At 38.7% G+C, this 20,395-nt stretch overlaps 1 protein-coding gene across 1 annotated transcript in view; it reads left to right on the forward strand.

Annotated features, from left to right (window-relative positions):
- The window catches only part of LOC134801180 (equilibrative nucleoside transporter 1), a 51,772-nt gene that overhangs the window by 12,270 nt on the left and 19,107 nt on the right, over positions 1–20,395 (forward strand). Inside the window, exon 3 of the mRNA XM_063773727.1 lies at positions 18,198–18,305. Within this exon, the coding sequence (XP_063629797.1) occupies positions 18,198–18,305 (108 nt within the window). The remainder of the gene's footprint in view (positions 1–18,197; positions 18,306–20,395) is intronic.

The raw sequence follows: 20,395 nt of genomic DNA on the forward strand, positions 1-20,395 counted from the left end.
TTCTTGACCATTAACCATTACAAATTGAACCGTCAACTGTAACCGTCCGTTACCGTTTACGGTTCAATTTGTAATAGTTAATGGTCAATTGCAATTAACGTTCGGCCAACACTGGCCGAAAGGTTATGTTTTCCGAGCGTACGGAATGCCGCTCACAGCATAAATACTTGATCCTCTGAGCCGCATTCGAGTAATCCGGTTCGAAGGACCATTGTCGTTTCCACTTGTAAATCTCTTCATGGAGAGTAAGTACTTCGACGGCTGAGGTATTTCTAAAAGACTTACCCATATTAAAATCTTATTGCAGATAACGCTCTTCTAGATTCCATATGATAATAGGTATAAATATAGGTATCACAGAGAGTTTAAGTCACACATTCCATATGTAATAGGTATAAATATAGTATAGGTATCGCAGAGAGTTCAAGTCACACACACACACACACAATAACATAATCATGTAATGACAGCGAGATTTGAAATTAGTGTTCTTTTTTGGTACCGATACCAAATTGAACCGTCAACCTCAATATGGGCCAAAAAGTTTCTTGAAGGTTTTATATATTTTTTCATTTATTCACTTCAAACTCTCCTGGCGATACCTATTAATCCTATTATAATAGTGATGGTATTAGGTATGTACGGAAACCATATTATATACAGAAATACCACCTTTTAAGGTTATTGGGAAAATTGGATTTATAATTTAGGAGCAAATGTTTCGTAACATTAAATATTCGCAAGAATAAATTAAAAATACTTCCCACAAAACAAATGTTTTAGAAATCATCATTAATAATCTCATTTTGAGTTGCCTTCAACATTAGATTTTTTTAATTTTCTAATTCGCTTGATTAGTTACGTAATATTTATGTAGATTCAATAAGCTTCGTCATAATTCACACTTACCGGTGATAATTTGGTTGTTTAATAATGGATATCCAATGATATCAGAGTTGTATCACGATTGTGTCCGTATCTTATCTATGCTAATACATTTAGCCTCGAGTGGTCAGTGTACCTAGTTACTACTTAATTTAATCATTGCATTTATACAATACAATACAAACGCAATACAAATACTTTTGATTGCACACCTCAATAGAAAAATAATACAGAAAACAGCAACAGAAGTAGACGTAAATAACAGGCGGTCTTATCGCTAAAGAGCGATCGCTTCCAGACAACCTTTATGGCCTCAACTCAACACATTTATCAGTTTTTTTTATCAAACAATTTGAATGAAGTTTTGTATTAACTTATCAGTATGAATGCAGTTCTCATACAAGTTGCAGTTGTAATGCAGTCCGCCTCTCGCAGGCGCGAAACACTTTTAATACTATAAGTACCTATAAGATCTTCTTTTAAATGATAGGGTAAGAGATTATTATGAAAATATATAGTAATATTTGGTAAGAACAATTGGAAGTGAATTTGATTTCCTTTCGATTAAAAGCAAAGGTTTGAGATTCGTTATGACGCCTTTACATCTTAATTACTTACTATTTTTATTGTAGTAAAACACTCATTGCACAATCAAATTATGTCCGTATCTATTTCAGATCCAGTTTTGTATAATGTCTAATCTAATAATGAATTGACGCCATCTAAATATTTACTAATAAATAGTAATATTATAAGTAATTAATATGTAAACTAGTCTTGCGGCTTACGTAATATTTTGTCATTCCGACTTATATATTAGATAACCAAAACAACGAACGTCTTTATACATACCATCGTCTACAACTCTAGTTAGACCAAGACAAGTCTGCAACGATTTTGATAGCACACGCAGTGCAAGTGTTATTTTAAACTTCAAACATCTATGAAATTATGACGTATAAATGACACTTGCACTGCGTGAGCTATCAAAATCGTTGCAGACTTCTCTTGGTCTAACTTTACACTCAGTGGCGTAGCGTGAACTAATCTAGCCGTGGGCGAAGTCGCATCTGTGAGGCCCTTTTCTTTCACTGTGCCCGAAGGGGCCTCGCGCCAGGCGCCTCTTGGGGCGCGAGGCCGTGGGCGACGGCCCACTTCACCCACGCCTTGCTACGCCACTGTCTACACTGTTAAGTAACAATTCGTAAAGCTAAGGCCCGATGATTAGTGTTAAATGCGAGTTCATACATCTGCTAATTGCGTTTAGTCATGTTTAGTAGCAAATGTATGAACTCGCACTAGTAAACCTACTTAGCGTTCTCGGCTGCTAGGAAACAACTGATCGACTGGAGTGTCTGGAGTTTAAACAATAGGACATTACCTCTCATATATCTGGAAATCTACTCGGAAACTTCCTAACTTGGTCGTGTTTCATGTCTCTTTCATTCTCGATATCAAGTTAATGAGACAGCAAGTTTCGTATTTCGCTATGCAGTAAACATACCAACCAGCGCAACGGTAGATTTTATCTAGAGAATTGACCTGTCCAATGCAGTTTTCTCATTTGTATTATTCACAAAGAGTTCTAAAATACTTTAAAAACGCCAATAGCGGTTAAATTATTATGAACCTCGGATAACTTAAGTGTTTTTTTTTTTTCAATTTAAAATTATCTAGCAGACAGTCTGCATTCTTTCTGCGTTCGATTAAGATGTGTTAGTTAATTTTTTTGAAGTTTTGTTGGTTTGCAGCTACGATATCCTCCACAGAGCATACCCCAAAACTGGCCATCATCAATCCTCCCGTTGTCCCGGCATTTTGCCACGGCTCATGGGAACCTGGGGTCCGCTTGACAACTAAAATCCCCAGAATTGGCGTAGGCACTCCAAAACTGTTCAATGATTTTTTTTTCCTTTTTCCTCTGACGCCACTCCGTTCGTTTTTGGCACAACTAGCGACCTGTCACTTCAAACCCCCTTGGAGACCCATTTACTATGCAATCTAGACGTTCGATTATTGACTCGAGACCATGAATCACAAAATTAATCTAGACTATATCACTAACAGCAAAGTACACCATAAGACAATCATAGCTGACTCATCTCACACAATACATTCCTGAGCTCAGAATCAAATCATAGCGACAATGTTCAATTATTAACTCAGTTATGTCCATCAGCTTTGTTTATTCTAGCGTACTATGTATCCAGTGCAAAATCAACTTTATGAGAAGGATATAGAGTCGACAATGAGTCTTGAATGATAAAAGGGGCTATTGGGTGCTATATATTGGGCAAGCCTTTTTATAGTTCCTTGATTGTTAGGTCGTTTTAAATAGGGCGCTGTAATAGTTAATGAAAATTTTGGTGAAGAGGAATGTTTCAACCAGAGGGGTAAACTGACTTGAAACATATAAAACTAAACTGCAAACTTTCAGATACAATGTTATTTAACGAGCAAAAATAACCGACCCAAACAAGAGTGATTTGAATTCTAATAAGTTTTTGGCAAAAATTTCATGTTTGGTACAAGCTTTTACCGCTGACTGGACTTTTTTCCACAGGCAACTAATACTCATCGAGAGTATCGAGACAATAGGGAATATTAGGCAAAGCTCTGCGTAGGTGGCACCACTAGCACATACAGTAAACAAACCTCATTGACATCATCAATGACACATCATGCGTCACTAGGTCAATCACATGGTAATGATAGTAGGTAATGGTAATGAAACACGACAATCGAAAGTTCGGTTTCTGCTTCTCTTTGCTAATTCGATCGATAGAGAAGCAGATAAAGATATTTCGATTTTCGCGTTTCGCGGTAGCCTACCTATAAACTAACCGCCTTGGTGCATCAATGTCACAGTGAAAACTTGTCAAAAAACTGTCTAAGGCCTAATATGTATAAGTTACTCTATGGTTTACTAAACAAATTAATTCTGCACTCTGGCAGCAGAACATTGCAGTAATACTCCCTATTCTAAAAGCCCCGAACACAATTTGTGACTTGCACTTGTGACTAAATTCCTGATAAGTAATATTATCAATAAAATTTTAGCTGGTTGGCTCCCTACTCGATTAAACAATACAATGAAAATAATACAATCAATCCTTCAGTTTCTCAGATAACGTTTATTTTTACCGTTTGGACCGATAACATTTGACATTAGCATTGACATAACGTCACAGTCAATAATTTGATAATAAAGCGGTGATACAGTTTAATACAAGTGTATTTGAATCATAAATAGTGATATAAAATAAAAACATAAGTACGTACACTTTTGAGATAACGCCGCGTATATTCATCAGTAATTTAGAAACATTTTTGGAACATGGGTTTAATCCAATGAAAAACGAAGCTTATGCATAAAACATTCTACAGTCACGGCGCGTAAGATCAGACTCTTTACTAAATTATATTTTAAGTGAACACCAACGACGCTAACGTACATTACATACATATCCCATAGGAGTGCTATGACTTACCACTTTGCATGAAATCTTAGCGTGGTCGAACTCTCGGTCATAGCTGTTTTGGACGTCTACCAAAGTCAATGGAAATGAGGAGTGTGTGTCCCTTTGTATTGTTTGGTATTGTATTGTACAGTCAGCAGCAGAAGTTGCTAAGCAGACCAGATGTTCAAAGAGATCTTGACACGACTTTATTGTTAAGGGAATAAGAACGTGTCAAGGTAATTTTGAACACCTCGCCCGCTTAGCAACTTCTGCTGCTGACTGTACTACGGCACACTGGCAGTTTAGCGCTACTCGACGACTAGCGCCTATTTTGCGTGACGGGGGTGGGGGTAGGCTAGTCCTGCTAGCCCAACTCCTCAAGGAGTCCTATCAAACATTTGATGTTGAGTAAGACCTCGGAGATCTGAGATTGTTTTGCACCGTATAGAGCCACTCCGCTGCATTCCAGCACCACATAAATAAATAAATAAATCTTTATTGTTCAAAAACATACATGCTATATATGAAGTTGGAGCCTTGGAGACTGCGTTAGTTTACACTGTGTTGCAGCCCCAGTGGTTGCCCGTATTACATAATCAGTTAGAATTTGAAAGAACAATTAGACTTAAATTGTAACATAAGAAGTATGGACAAACATGAGAGGCTGTTTCTTCTATCTCGGCATAGGGGTGCGACCCTTTAAAAGTGATTGTTATCTTCTGCGTGTTGTCCAAGACTGCGGTATTGTGCTGCCAAAGTGTAACACAATGCAAAGAGACCCCACACTCAAAAAGGTTCGAGATTGGCTTGTTTGGTTAACCACCAACAATTATCAGACGAGCTTTGATGGCTTTGTTAAGAGCGCTATTACATTTCGGCGTTGAGCGAGTTTAGGTATTTTACGCGCTGCGGCAGGCCGTGCGAGCTCAGTACGCCGATCCCTTCTACCACACTCGCACTACAATGATGGATTAAACATTCTTGATCCTTCGCGAAGCATATTGAAATCAACCATAACAACACTAACTGTACTTAACTTTTAAAGTTCTAAAACTGTTATTTGGTAAGTACGAAAATACTAAATGCAGTGCAAATGTACATAGGGGCTGTTCATAAATTACGTCATCTATTTTTGACGATTTTTGACCCCCCCCCCCCCCCCCCCCCACCCCTCAAATCATCCAAAAATCAAGCTTCGGATGAATCTGTTTCCTCCTACGTCATGTTACCATCATCCGATGTCCAGACCCCCCCCCCCCCCACTTCCCATTTGAAACGACGTAATTTATGAATAGCCCCATACTCGTACTTATGAAGGTATATTACTCGAAAGAAATTATAGGTACCTACTCGCTTATTTACATGTTTCGTCATTGCATTTGGTACCTATAGGTTGTAAAGTTTGTATCAACGAGGGTTTAAAAACGAACTGGTACTGAGGATCTGATGATGATTAAGGTGGTCACGGATACCAATCAACCATGTAGTAACATGATTAGGCTCGTTTGATTCGTCTCAACAAGATCTTTGACACTGAAGATACACAGGGTCTGATGATGGAGCTGGAAGGTGGCCACGGGTACCAGTCTATCATGTAACTAAACAACTTCGTGTTTGGGCTCGTTTGATTCGTCTCAACAAGATCTTTGACACAAGACAGTACTCAGGGTCTGATGATGGAGCTGGAAGGTACCATTACCAATCAACCATGCAACTAAACCACATCGTGTTTAGGATCGTTTGATTCGTCTCAACAAGATCTTTGACACTAGGTGATACTCAGAGTCTGATGATGGAGCTGGAAGGTGGTCACCGGTACCAATCAACCATGCAACTAAACCACTTCGTGTTTAGGCTCGTTTTATTCGTTTCAACAAGATCTTTGACACAAGATAGTACTCAGGGTCTGATGTTGGAGCCGGAAGGTGGTCACCGGTACCAATCAACCATGCAACTAAACCACATCGTGTTTAGGATCGTTTGATTCGTCTCAACAAGATCTTTGACATTAGGTGATACTCAGAGTCTGATGATGGAGCTGGAAGGTGGTCACCGGTACCAATCAACCATGCAACTAAACCATTTCGTGTTTAGGCACGTTTTATTCATCTCAACAAGATCTTTGACACAAGGTAGTACTCAGGGTCTGATGATGGAGCGCGAAGGTGGCGACGGGTACCTGTCTATCATCATCAGCTCCATCATCAGACCCTGAGTAGTATCTTGTGTCAAACATCTTATTGCGACGAATCAAACGAGCCCAAACACGAAGTGGTTCAGTTACATGGTAGACTGGTACCCGTGGCCACAGTCCAGCTCCATCATCAGACCCTGAGTACTAACTTGTGTCAAAGATCTTGTTGCGACGAATCGAACGAAGCCAAACACGAAGTGGTTTAGTTGCATGGTTGATTGGTACCGGTCACCACCTTCCGGATCCATCATCAGACCCTCAGTACTACCTTGTGTCAAAGATCTTGTTGCGACAAATCAAACGAGCCCAAACACGAAGTGGTTCAGTTACATGGTAGACTGGTACCCGTGGCCACCTTCCAGCTCCATCATCAGATCCTGAGTACTATCTTGTGTCCAAGGTCTTGTTGAGACGAATCAAACGAGCCTAAACACGAAGTGGTTTAGTTGCATGGTTGATTGGTACCGGTGACCACCTTCCGGCTCCATCATCAGACCCTGAGTACTATCTTAAGTCAAAGATCTTGTTGAGCCGAATCAAACGAGCCCAAACACGAAGTGGTTTAGTTGCATGGTTGATTGGTACCGGTGACCACCTTCCGGCTCCATCATCAGACCCTGAGTACTATCTTGTGTCAAAGATCTTGTTGAGATGAATAAAACGAGCCTAAACACGAAGTGGTTTAGTTGCATGGTTGATTGGTACCGGTGACCACCTTCCGGCTCCATCATCAGACCCTGAGTATTATCTTAAGTCAAAGATCTTGTTGAGACGAATAAAACGAGCCTAAACACGAAGTGGTTTAGTTGCATTGTTGATTGGTACTGGTGACCACCTTCCGGCTCCATCATCAGACCCTGAGTACTATCTTAAGTCAAAGATCTTGTTGAGCCGAATCAAACGAGCCCAAACACGAAGTGGTTTAGTTGCATGGTTGATTGGTACCGGTGACCACCTTCCGGCTCCATCATCAGACCCTGAGTACTATCTTGTGTCAAAGATCTTGTTGAGATGAATAAAACGAGCCTAAACACGAAGTGGTTTAGTTGCATGGTTGATTGGTACCGGTGACCACCTTCCGGCTCCATCATCAGACCCTGAGTACTATCTTGAGTCAAATAAATACATATAGAATGTCAGGTCGTTTCAAATATTTTTAATCCTGTCCGGTAGTTTATTAAACTGTACCATTATAAATTATAATACTATAAAAACAGTGCTAGGATCAAAGTCTCTCGTTGCGGTTTACACGCACACAGTATAGCGTTTTACACGGCGCCCGCCGCACACAATGATAAAAAACCTCGTCGTCGCCGTTGAAAATGTGCGGAGCCGACCGACACACGTCCTGCCTCTACAAGCTCTGCCGCGGCACTGAGCTGAGTGAGCTGGCGCAGCGCGCGTCATCGGTAATATAGAGTAGTTTTCAAAAAATTGCCAAAAAATTATAGTAGAATTTCATAAACACTAATGTATACCAACAGTATAAGCAAACGTTGCAGATTGCTTGAGTATGAAAATGACTTCGATATTAAGTAGATTTTCGTAGGAATTGACACTTGTTTCGGAGAGAAAATCGAGTTCGTTTTACTTTGATTTTCTCTTTCTCAAAGGTATGTAGGAAAAATATAGTTTGATACGCCTAAAGTACAGGGTATTAGTAATACAAAATAGCCAGGTTTAGCAGAGTAAAATTCTCAACATTTCCAAATAAGAGCTCGCCATTCAGTGCTTCACGGGGTTTTTCGGAAACGACCATCAGAAAAAAAATCATTACTAATTTAATAAGTCCTTTTTCTAATATTTACAACGATATTTATAAAGATAAGAAGACGCTTTTACTGGAACAAGTACTCATTGTTTCTAATAATGAGCGCAAAGTCCTGAATTTCGTCGACTAGTATCATCAATTTTGCATTATTTCGACTTTTCTTGTAAGAGCGCTCTTAAACAACATTACTTAGTGCACGAAGTTACGTGGTATGCGAAAATGCAGTCTTCCTTAGGAATTGGTTCAATTTCTGCTTGCAAGAATGACTAGCAACAGTAGCATGAGATACTAGTAAAAAAAAAGATTTTAAAGTTAATAAAAAAAATACAAGGCAACAATAAATTAGCCTGTAAAAAATATACACAGAGCCCCTTTTTTCGTGTAAATCGGTGATGCTATTCTTGCCACAATGACCAAACTCGATATATCTTACGCACATGTAGCATGGACACTATAATTTATTGTATGTACTTGAAATAACGTCCACCCTTTTGGAACGAATGGCGCCGAAGATACATTATGTGATGCCGCTCGATTGAAAATTCCGAGCGGTTTCACAGAACCCAAGGGCGGAAAACCATTCATTATTAACCTGCGTGAACTATTTTATAATAAAACTAGCGACCCGCCCCGGCTTCGCACGGGTAGTTCTAACAGTTTACACAAAACCTTAACAAATTAAACACTTAAACCTTCCTCAAGAATCACTCTATTCATAGGTGACAACCGCATGAAAATCCGTTCAGTAGTGTTTGAGTTTATCGCGAACAGTATCTGTCTGTATGTCTATGTATTGATGTCATAGTTGAATGAGCGATTTTAAGGTACATACAGCTGTCAAAGTGCGAATGCGTACACTTAATTAATGGATGGTTATAGCTTCTGCCCACTTCTGCTTTGAATGATGATGATTGATAAAAACTATCCTATGTCCTTTCTTGGGTCTCAAACTATCTCCATCCCAAATTTCATCTAAATTGGTTCAGCGGTTTAAGCGTGGACAGGTAACAGAGTTGCTTTCCCGTTTATTTATAGGGATTATCTTCCATTTCAATCAAGATCGTACATATATGAATAGGAATGCAGTCTGTTTATTTTAATATTAATACACATAATATTTAGATTCCATCGTTTTACACGTGTCTGCCAGTCTGCCTCTGCCTGCCGTTGGCGTCTATTTATACATTTATAAGCTTTATATATTTTTACGGGCCGTAATCCCTCATTTTATGGCTTAAGATACAATACGCACATAAAAATAATACTGCAAGGGACTGTCTTTAGGATCTTCTTGATTTATCTGTCCGTTTAGAATTATTTTTGAAGTTATGATATTATCTATATTCATTAACATTTTATGTTTCCTCATCATGACCTAAATAGTTCATGCATTTGAGCGGCGACCCGCATTACAGTACCCAGACAGATGTATACGTGGCTATAATATCTATATGTATTTGTAAAATTTCATTCTATAGAACTTGCTAACTATGTAAACAAACCGCTATATTGAAACTGTCACTGAATGATGAATTCAGTATGGCGGTTTGTTTACATAGTTAGCAAGTTCCATAGAATTACACTTTATAGTACATATACACTAAAAACTTTATGTAAAATTAGAAGCAGATCATACTGTAGCAACACTTACAAGCCGCATCTGCTTACTGTTGCTAAAGTAGAAAGAGCTTATAGTTTAGCTGTTTAGTAGATATTAGCAAAAAGAATAGATAGTATAGAGGGGTCCTGTCATTGTAAATTTTGTAGTCACTGTAAATTTACTGCCATCTATCGACACACGACTAAAACTCAAAATGAAAACGTATAAAGTTATCAAAAAATGTATATATATGGATAAATGATTTTATTATTTTTATATCATTTTGATCCATGTTCATTCACTGATATCTATGTGTTAAAATTGTTAAATATGAAACGGCGTCGTCACGCCATCTAGCCGAGGATAGGCTAAAGGTGTGTGCGACATCTATTCGAGAATGACTTTTACTTGAATTCCGAGGCATGTTTTTTCCTTAGACTTTATTCGTCTTATACGAAGTTACATATGTCTTTATATTAGCCATTTTCAAAATTACTCCGCTTTCAAAGTTGCCCATATGCACCTCCCCTCGGTTTACTCATACAGTAACAACAGTAAAAGAACGTTTTAGCCTGTCTACCTGCGATTTACATAAACGCGTCTCCACGCGGCTCTGTCCTAATTTTCGCTCCCCCAGCTTGGAATAGTGTTGGTTAAGACTCGAGTCCTTTGAGTCCTCTGCGTCAAGACTCGACTCGGTTTTTGAGACTCTTATAATTGAGTCTAAACTCGAGTTCTTTTCAACTTGTTAGAGACCCGAGTCTTTTGTAGAGACTTGAGTCGTTCTCAGAGAACACTTGACTTAAAAAAAAAAATCAGTAGGTACACATTGTCTTTATGTAAAATTCGTGAATTAGGTACACAAATCATACAATAACGCCTAATTTCTTTACTGTTATTTAGGAAAAACCTATGAAATTGTTGACGGAGTCTTTATTCGGAGACTCTAGTCCTTTTGAGTTGCTCTTAAAAATACTCAACTCGGGACTTAAAAGACTCAGAAGTTTTTTAAGCGTAGAGTCTCGTAAAAACGAGCTGAGTTCTTCAAATTCAGAATCAGTGGACTCGAGTTCTTACCAACACTAGCTTGGAATCTGCAAAGTTACAATGCCATTGTTTGGACTCGTTTTGCGTTTCTGACCAAGAAACGTTTCCTTTTTACCGACTTGCGACGGGACCGTTATATTTTTGTTAACAGAAATATTTTCTGACAGGTATAACCTTGTTACTAACTTTAATTCCACAAACTACTAAGAATAAGTAATTACAGATGTAGTGCATGATTATTTTCTATCGTATTTTCTCGGATACGTTCGTATTCGTCATGCTCGTTCAGCCAATGTCAGTACTTTTTGCACCGAGACTGACTGAAATAGCAAGACACGTTCTTAAATTTCCGTGAAAATACGGTGGAAAATAATTATGCATTTTGCATTACATCTGTACGTGTGTCATGGTATTGTAAATAAATAGAATCTCGGCGCTTGGACGCATTGCAGTAACAGTTTATAGGTCGAAATCTATTTTAGAGATTTTAAGTTTTACAAATAGCTTTTTCGGTTGTTTCCTCTCATTTATTAACCCTTTGAACGCCACGCCCATCGTCGCGGCGACATCGTGAACCTAGTCGAAATGCACGCAGGTTGATATTAAGGCCTGTCTCCATATCGCTCGCGAGCCAACCCGGTATCCATTGCGCGCGGCTGCCTCGCGAGCCAATGTTCGATAGTTTGCCGCGCGATATGGAGGCAGGCCTTTATGCTGTAGCCGCGCGCGCCAGTTGATACCTTTAGCGGTGAAAGGGTTAAGATACGCTATACAAACGCCTATGTACTCTAATCCAAGAGCCAGTTCCGTATTACTACACTAAGTGTCATGGAAATCGCACACCTTCGTATGGTGCGAGCGATTGCGAGCTCTTAGCTTAGTGAAATAGTTTTGCCTTATTCAATTTGTCATCATTTAAAAGCTAATTTAATAACCTTTAATCTGATATCTCTTTTGTTTACGTGTTTTATTTATTGTGAGGATTGCCGGCCTTTGAAAGAATCGCTTCCGCCCGAAGGTGTGCGATTTCCGTGACGCTGAGTGTATAAAACCTCTTACGCTCGGCAACTCATAGGGCAATATCGAGCTTTCCGAGCCTTGTAGAAATGTGTGTTAATGATAGTATCCCTTGGAACCTTTTAACTTGGTTAAGTAGCAGTCTCACAGACCGACCATTCTTGACCTGTATTGCAACGGAATAGGGTCTATCAATGTTCAGTTAAGTCTGTTACTTTAAGCACTTCGTAGTGGCCGGTAAAATGCTCTGATGCTACGGTACACGGTATTCTCTTAACCTTATGATTGATATAACGGTACTCGTATTGGTACGTGATTGATAACTGTAGCGTTTAGCTTCGCTAGGCAGGGATCGATCTCATCAGTTGTTAACATTATTTACTACAAAAAAAACTAATTCTACTACGGTTTTTCCAAAGAAAAAAACAACGGGTTGCACTCCGGGAGTGCCGGCAGAAGTGAAAACTCAATGACATTGTAACAGTTTTTCGATCAGGTCACGTGTCCGTCTTACGAAGCGTCACGTCTTACGCTGTAGCGAGCTTAACATTTTTTCCCCTGTAATCACAAAAAGTGCAAAGCGCCGCTAAAGAAGTTTTCACTTCAAAAATCTCTTTCAAAATCGGGTGAGTTTTGTCACCTGTTTGGAATGCTAACTTATTGACCGAGAGAGCGAAGCACGCTCAAACTTGGGCAAAAATGGTTTTCTCCTTTATAGTTAGGTCGCGTTTCCCATTCCCAACAGATTCTCGTGAAAAATTTCGAGCAAGTTTGATAGTTACTATAAATTCTTTAATGTATTTAATTTTTTCAAATATTCCAAAATGGCGTCTATTTACGAGCTCACAGAGTCACAAGTATTAGACAAGGTTTGGAAGACGTTACTCTTGTCCAGACAAGATAAAATGAAGTTCACAATCAATCACTCTAGTAATTTAAATAGCCGAATAACTTAATACCGGTTTTCCGAATTAATCTACTCGTGCTACAAAACAGGTTTAAAGTTTCTATTTATATATGATTATACATTAGAAGATAAATACTTAGGTGTGTCATTCAGTAACCTGGCTCGGTCAAGTGTGCACGTTGCGTAGTGTTTTGTTTAGTGTTTGATGAGTGATAATTATGGAACCTTTAGTGGCAAGGAGACGGGTATGTTTTATAGTAAAGTGTCATTCTATGGAACTTGCTAACTATGTAAACAAAAGTCACTAGTAAATTCATCATTCAGAGACAATTTCAATATGGCGGTTTGTTTACATAGTTAGCAAGTTCCATAGAATTACACTTTATGTCACTACACCTCATTATAAAACAAAGTCCCACGCCGCGTCTGTCTGTTTGTGTGTATGTATGTTCGCGATAAACTTAAAATCTACTGAACTTTCCATGCGGTTTTCACCAATCAATAGTGATTCTTGAAGGTTTACGTGTGTAATTTGTTAAGGTTTTGTGTAACCCGTGCGAAGCCGGGGTGGGTCGCTACTGTCGCTAGTGATGTGATAGATAAGTATAATAGTGTAATGTAACTGTATATGGACAAACTGCCCGATTCGAACTTTAAGATACGTCAATTATTAATAGATCTAGAAACGATATGGATTAGATATGTCAGTGTCAATTGTGACGTTTCTTCAAACAAAACGTCACTTTTGACACTGACACATCTAATCCATATCGTTTCTAGATCTATTAATTGACGTATCTTAAAGTTCGAATCGGGCCGAAAGTATAAGTAAACGTTTTACTTCAAGTAGAGTTCATGAGAAATGACAAAAAATTCAGACATGGCTGGCTTTTGCTACACAGCGGGGGCGTGTGAAACACACCAGTTTGGCATTTCGAAGTTTGTTTGGTTTGCTTTTTCTTCGAATCTGTAGTAGCCTGTGGGTCTGGGATCAAGTTCTATGGGCTACCCACTTGGAACCTGATATTTATAACGAAATTTGTTTTTAATATGGACGTTTAATGCTAGGGTACACTTGATTACCCTATTAAAACTATTACTGGGCTTAAATGGGTCAAAATTATATTCGTTATCTTGTTTTTTTGTCCCCAAAAAATGTGACCGAATCACCGAGTGGAGCTTTTTGTATGGGGTAAAATTTAGTTTTTAATGTTTCTCAAGAAAATTATAATCTATAGCTAGAAAGACGTGCAATACACTCAACTTTTTTTATTTATTTGTTAAGACATAAATAAAAGCGTGACGGAGAAGACAACGCAAATAATCTAGACACAAATAGTAAATAAGAGTAACGATATAATTGTTTACTTATATGAATATTTAACTGAAGTTATCAACTTATCATACCTACTTTTATAGATAGTGTTGTCTTTTCAAGGTTGCCTAGTGATACAAACGGACTATAGTTTTCAGTGAGGTTACATTGCGGTTAGCTCAAGGTTTACATGTCGATCACGTGTAATATTATGATATTTATGATGTTTACAAGCCAGTCTAGCTTAGACTTGTTTGCTTTGGTTCTGGCTCGTCTATTAGGCTGTCATAAACAAATTAATTGACATACTCGTAAAGCCTAAATAGCAATAGAAAACGATAGTATTACACGAGAGTTGTGAAATCTCAAGTCAAAATATTCTTTATTCAAGTAGGCCTAAGCACCTAGCCCTTTGAAATCGTCTTGTACCTTATTAAAATATCATCGTAGTCTAATTATCAGAGCAATTTATTGATGCAATAATTAGGTAGGTATAGTTCTTAAAAAAATAATTAAATTATAATATACTATGTACATAGAATATAATAAATAAATAAATAATAAATAAAACTTTAAACTGTACTGTACTAACAACAATGTGGCGACCAAAGCTCTCCAAAACTTGCCGTCCAAAAATATCTACACTAACAAAAACTTTTAATTCAATATCGATACGTCATGATCACATTCGCGAACCGACCCACAGTTGATTATTCGCACAGCTCATTTGTACGGCTTCTGATGAGAAATATTTATACGGCTTCATTGCGTGGCTAAACATATTTACGCCAAACAGAACGTAGCCAATTTACTGAGATTATAATGTTTCGTTTCTTGTTATTAATGCGAAATTAAATCGCATGGCATTCGGATGTGTCTATTGAAATCCACGTTTTTTCCAAGAACGGTCGTTTTCTTAAACCACGTCGGTGGCAGCATACGGCCCGATTGGAGGTAAGCGTTCGCCGTAACCTATAGACGCCTGCAACTCCAAGGGGTGTTACATGCTCGACCCACGCTCGACCCTAAACAATGGGCCGAATTTTCATCGTGGTACGAAAAATGATGAAAGTATGTTTATAGGTATTATTTGGTCTTTCTTCCGTCATGTAAAAACTGGACATGACTATTAATGATTTACTCAAGTTAAAACTTGAATGTCACTTAGGGATTTTAGTCATTAAGTTATTGTGACATAAAAAAAACGACTAACTTATTAATACATTTAAAATGAATACAGTGACCTAATATTGTCTTCGGTTACAGCGATAGTTATTCATGAAATAAAACGTAATATTTCGTGTATAATGAATTTAAAATACATCGCGAAGTTTCGAACCCTTTGCAACGTCCATGGTCAACGGGAGACTGGCAAACAATATTTATTATTTAATTAATTTTTTGGCGTGAAGAGGACCGATCGTATCCGGAACACCACGCTGCGCGCAAAAACCCGTATTGCCGATGTCGGCGAGAAGACTGCTAGGTTCAAATGGGACTTGGCCGGTCACGTCTGCCGCATGCATCCAGACAGATGGGCTAGTGTAGCTACCAAGTGGATGCCAGAAGAAGGGCGCGGACGCGGCAGGCCCAGACGGAGATGGCGGGACGACCTAGACACCTTTCTCAGTAACTGGCCAGAGCAGGCGCTATGTCGAGAGTCGTGGAAGATAAGGGGAGAGGCCTTTGCCCAGCAGTGGGACACCATTACTGGCGAGCAAAAAGAAAAATAGTTTTACCGTGACCTACTCATTTTATACGGCATGTCGCATGTCATGTCTGAAAAGATATTTCACAAAGGCAATAATTAATTCAAACTGACCAGTAATTATACATACGTCAGTTGAACAAGTTATTATTTCAAACAAGCGACGTTTAACGGTCTAAATCCATAGTTTACACGACATTTAATAGCTTTTGTTTTTACTTGACCTACATTTTTAGGTGCTACAAATTAAACATGTATGTTAGTTACACCAGAGACAGGTAAATAATACAAACTGGATATCATTGTCGTAGTGTAGGTATACACTGTGGCAGATTTGCAGTCTTGGCTAGCCCCTTTCTCAGCATCAGCACCCATCATTATAGACTGTCCCCCCCTAATATCTGGCCGCCCTAGGCCCTACTAGGGCAAATACGCCACTGTGTATACATGGTGTACTTAAATAATATTAGTATAATATCGAATGGTTTCAGTCTTACAATTGCCCAGCCTCATACAAAGTTAAAAATGATCGATAATCTAGCATAGTAACATAGGCGTACCCACGGTGGGGCAAGGTGGGGCAGTTGCCCCACCCTGGTCTCTGAGCAGAAGGTAAGAATTTTTGGGCAGATTAACCGAACAACGTACCCAGCCTCCCCTACTTCTGCCCCACCCCTTAAAAATGCTGGGTACGCCCATGCATAGTAATAAGCGGCATGATGAGATAGACAGTTCATATTATGATATTTGTCTCTAATAATAAGTATGTTAGTTAAACTGAAATGTCAGCTGTGACAATAAAAAGGATTTGGTACAGTTTAGAAATTCTGCCAAGGTTTTTCATTTGTTCAAAATTAATCTCCATTGAAATGAGTTAAGATCTCTTTTTAAATAAAATAAAATAGGTACGAATGAGCTTTATTTTATTGGTAAAATATAGACATTACAATTAAGGTTGGAAAATCTATATTACTTGCCTCTATATTACTTGCCTGCGTACAGAAGTAGGGCGGTTATTAATAATTCAGAGTAAGCAATCTCAAGTACGATTCAATTTTATAGAGAAACGTATAAATAGTACATATTTCACGATAATTTCATAGTTGAAAAATCGTACCTTATAGAAGACCCCTAAATATTTTTACCGTAATCTGAGTCAAGAAAATACCCTTCTGTTTCACCCGAATCTGAGCTTAAAAACTTGTCAGCACTCGGCAATATACACTTACCCCCGTCAAAGTCCTAAAAGAAATTGACATATTTTACATCATTTCGTCATTTTTCATCACCAGATATGTGTTCCGTGACCACTAAATCAGGTGCTACAATTCACAAAACCCTTCTAATCAAACTGATCAGTATACGTTTAACCTCTGATCACGTACAGTTCTTTCGAATCTAGGTATCAAATTACACTAGGAAAGCCAAAAACCTGAGAATACATCGGCAGATCACACGACACTCGTAAACCACGTGACGTTTGAAGTGGGAATCGCAATTTGGCTGGATTTCAGCCACTGAGTCACGTACAGCTTACAGGGAACAGTGGTGTCATTCACGTTTCAAATCGAGCCGATACAGGTCATACACAGATTTAAGTACTTTCCGTTTAGAAATTTAAGAATATTGGCTATTCCTACCCTGAATATACCTTCCCTGTTAGTCCAAAACTACGTCGACATCTGATCGAAACATTATTCGCTTCAGTATCCTTAACTTTTGGGAGCAGAAGAGAAAACTGGTTCTAGGTAGCCAAGATGACATTCATTCATTATCTCTATCGCACTAATATGGAAGAGTTATAGCGTTTTGATCCGTTTTCTACGAACGATTGTCATCTGGTCTAATTATAATTTAAAGTCAAAGGAAAACCGGGCGAGTGGGAGACTTGTACGGGAACGTCATGCTGTTTCTTTTGCACAGGCTAAATATAAACTATGTTACACTTTAAACTCTCGCGTTTTGTACACATATTTAATTACACAAACGGGTCTACCGCGATATAATTTCATTGTTTTTACCTTTAAAGGTTTAATAATTAAATATGTATAAACTATGTTGTTGTCCATCTCACCAATGAGCAAATTAACGCAATGTTTTTTTTTATCACATGAAAAGTACCTCAAAGTCGCATGGCATCTTACAGAACTAGTGTAATTCGCATTTTTGACGTTACGGGCATGTGTTACCTTTGGAACTAAATGTTTTTCAAAGCTCTTTAGATATTTCTCTATTGAAAAGAAATTCAAGTATGTTGCCGCCGTATATTTTAATAGAAATGTTTTTTGTCAGCAGGTTGGGAGGCGGAGGAGAAGGCCCCGTTCCTTCGCAACGAGCCCGTAAAACTCACACCGGCCTGGGAGGGCTCCAACCTTCCCAATGACACCCTCAACCTCAAAGGTAAGCAGCATTCATCATCATCATAGAGAACGTCCACTGCTGGACATAGGCCTCCCCCAAAGAGTGCCACAATGACCGGTCTTGCGCCACCCGCATCCAGCGGATTCCCGCGGCCTTTACCAGGTCATCAGTCCACCTTGTGGGGGGTCTACCCACGCTGCGCCTTCCGGTACGTGGCGTAAGCAGCATTAAGGTATTGGTATATTTTAATCGATTGAAGCCATTGAGAAATAAATAAGCTTAAAGTGATCACTCCATACAACTGGTTAATAGCCTGAAAGCTTATAATGAAGACATGACGACTAAGGGGAGTGATTAGGGCGTGATTAGGGTGCCCGTTGTGAAACTTCGTCGTGCCTTCATTATGTCAAGCTGTCGGGCTAATAACCAGTTTTATGGAGTGAGCACACAAAGCTTGCGTACTTATTTCTTTAGCCTCCTAAGGCCCAGCCATACAAATGAAAAATCCAGAATTTGCCATTGAAATTTGAACCTTTAGTGCAGGGAATAGAGATTTTGGTTTTGCTTGAAAATTGAACGAAACAAAACAAATGCGACTTTGTTCCAAATGAATATGATTTAAATTTCATCGAACTGAATAAGTACAATATGTAGGACCTCTGGCCTTAGGAGCCTATGGTAGAAGCATACGGCTGCGACGCTGAGTATGGGAAAATACTAGTGGCGGCACGTCAAATAGGTTTTCAGTTTGAAGCCGGAGCATAATTAGGCCATCCTCATCTTAACGAGCTTTAGGAGTAAAACACTCATGGAGATACCTGAACCAGTATACTGTCCACAAATTAGGTAAGTTTTTCGGAATTTCTTTGGATGCTCGGGTACTTCAAAATAGCAATATTTCTACGTATACGACTTGACGATGTATGCAACGTGTGGCGACAACCGGAGACCCAAAACCGTCGCATTAGATCCGAGCGGATCTTCTGCACAGATGTTGTGGTAATGTAAAGTATTGACGGAATCGACGTTCGGATTTTAAATAAGCTGTTTCGGTATTGTGATTCATTTAAATTGATAAAATATTTAAATATTATATATAAACAGCGATAAGAAAAAAAACAAGACCGGTTTCAAAGAAGCAAGCTAAGTATAAATCTAACAATCGTGCTACAGCAATTTTTGCCTAAAAATCATAAAAGCCGCGCCCTAAAAGAGAGTAGGGTAGGTACTCGCGAGTACTCTTATGGCGTATGAATGGAGCCCCCAATTTGAGTCGGTTGATTACCTTTCAAGTTGAGCGGATGCCACTGGACGACCCGCCCACGCTCTCACGTTGTTATACACCTACATAAGCCCTTCGCTGTGTCAGATGTTGCAATGTTGTTTTCATGTTTAGGAAATAGCCGTTTTTAGTTCATAGTGCGTGTAAACGAGCAAGCTTTTAACGGTATTATGCTTGTGTATTGGATATGGCACATCTTAAATGTCAAACGACATAAAAATTTAAATTTACGGTATAAAACCACGATATGAGCGGCCAATGCTTTTTAGGGTTCCGTACCCAAAGGGTAAAAACGGGACCCTATTACTAAGACTCCATTGTCCGTCTGTCTGTCACCAGGCTGTATCTCATGAACCGTGATATTCGCACTTGTCCGGTTCCTCCATTATGCACTTTACACATACCTATAGTCAATATACCTACCAACCAATTCCCATAAAGATGTTTCTAATCCTGCATGTAACTTTGCATTCGGTCCAATAAGACTAAATATTAAGCAAGATCATAAAACTTTACAAACCTCTGTTAGTTAATTTATGCTTTATGATTTATCCCTTTCTTACAAATACATAAGTCAAAATCACAGATAAAGACAAACGATTAATAGCTACTTAAGGCTTGCAGTGCGTTTATAAATAACGCCATTAACTAGTATTTTATTTACCAGTTCTTTTGTCGTTAACTAACGCTTGTTTTTTCCTACACAGACACCGCACTACCTCGTATGAAGCTTTTACAAAAAGCACGAGGTCACCACACATATGTACAATTTTACTTAGCAGCACAATAGAGTTGTATTCTACGCTATTTTATACTATAATAACCCAAGAACACCCCTAAAGCTTAA

The sequence above is a fragment of the Cydia splendana genome, chromosome 21, assembly GCF_910591565.1.
Source record: "Cydia splendana chromosome 21, ilCydSple1.2, whole genome shotgun sequence".
NCBI lineage: Eukaryota > Metazoa > Arthropoda > Insecta > Lepidoptera > Tortricidae > Cydia > Cydia splendana.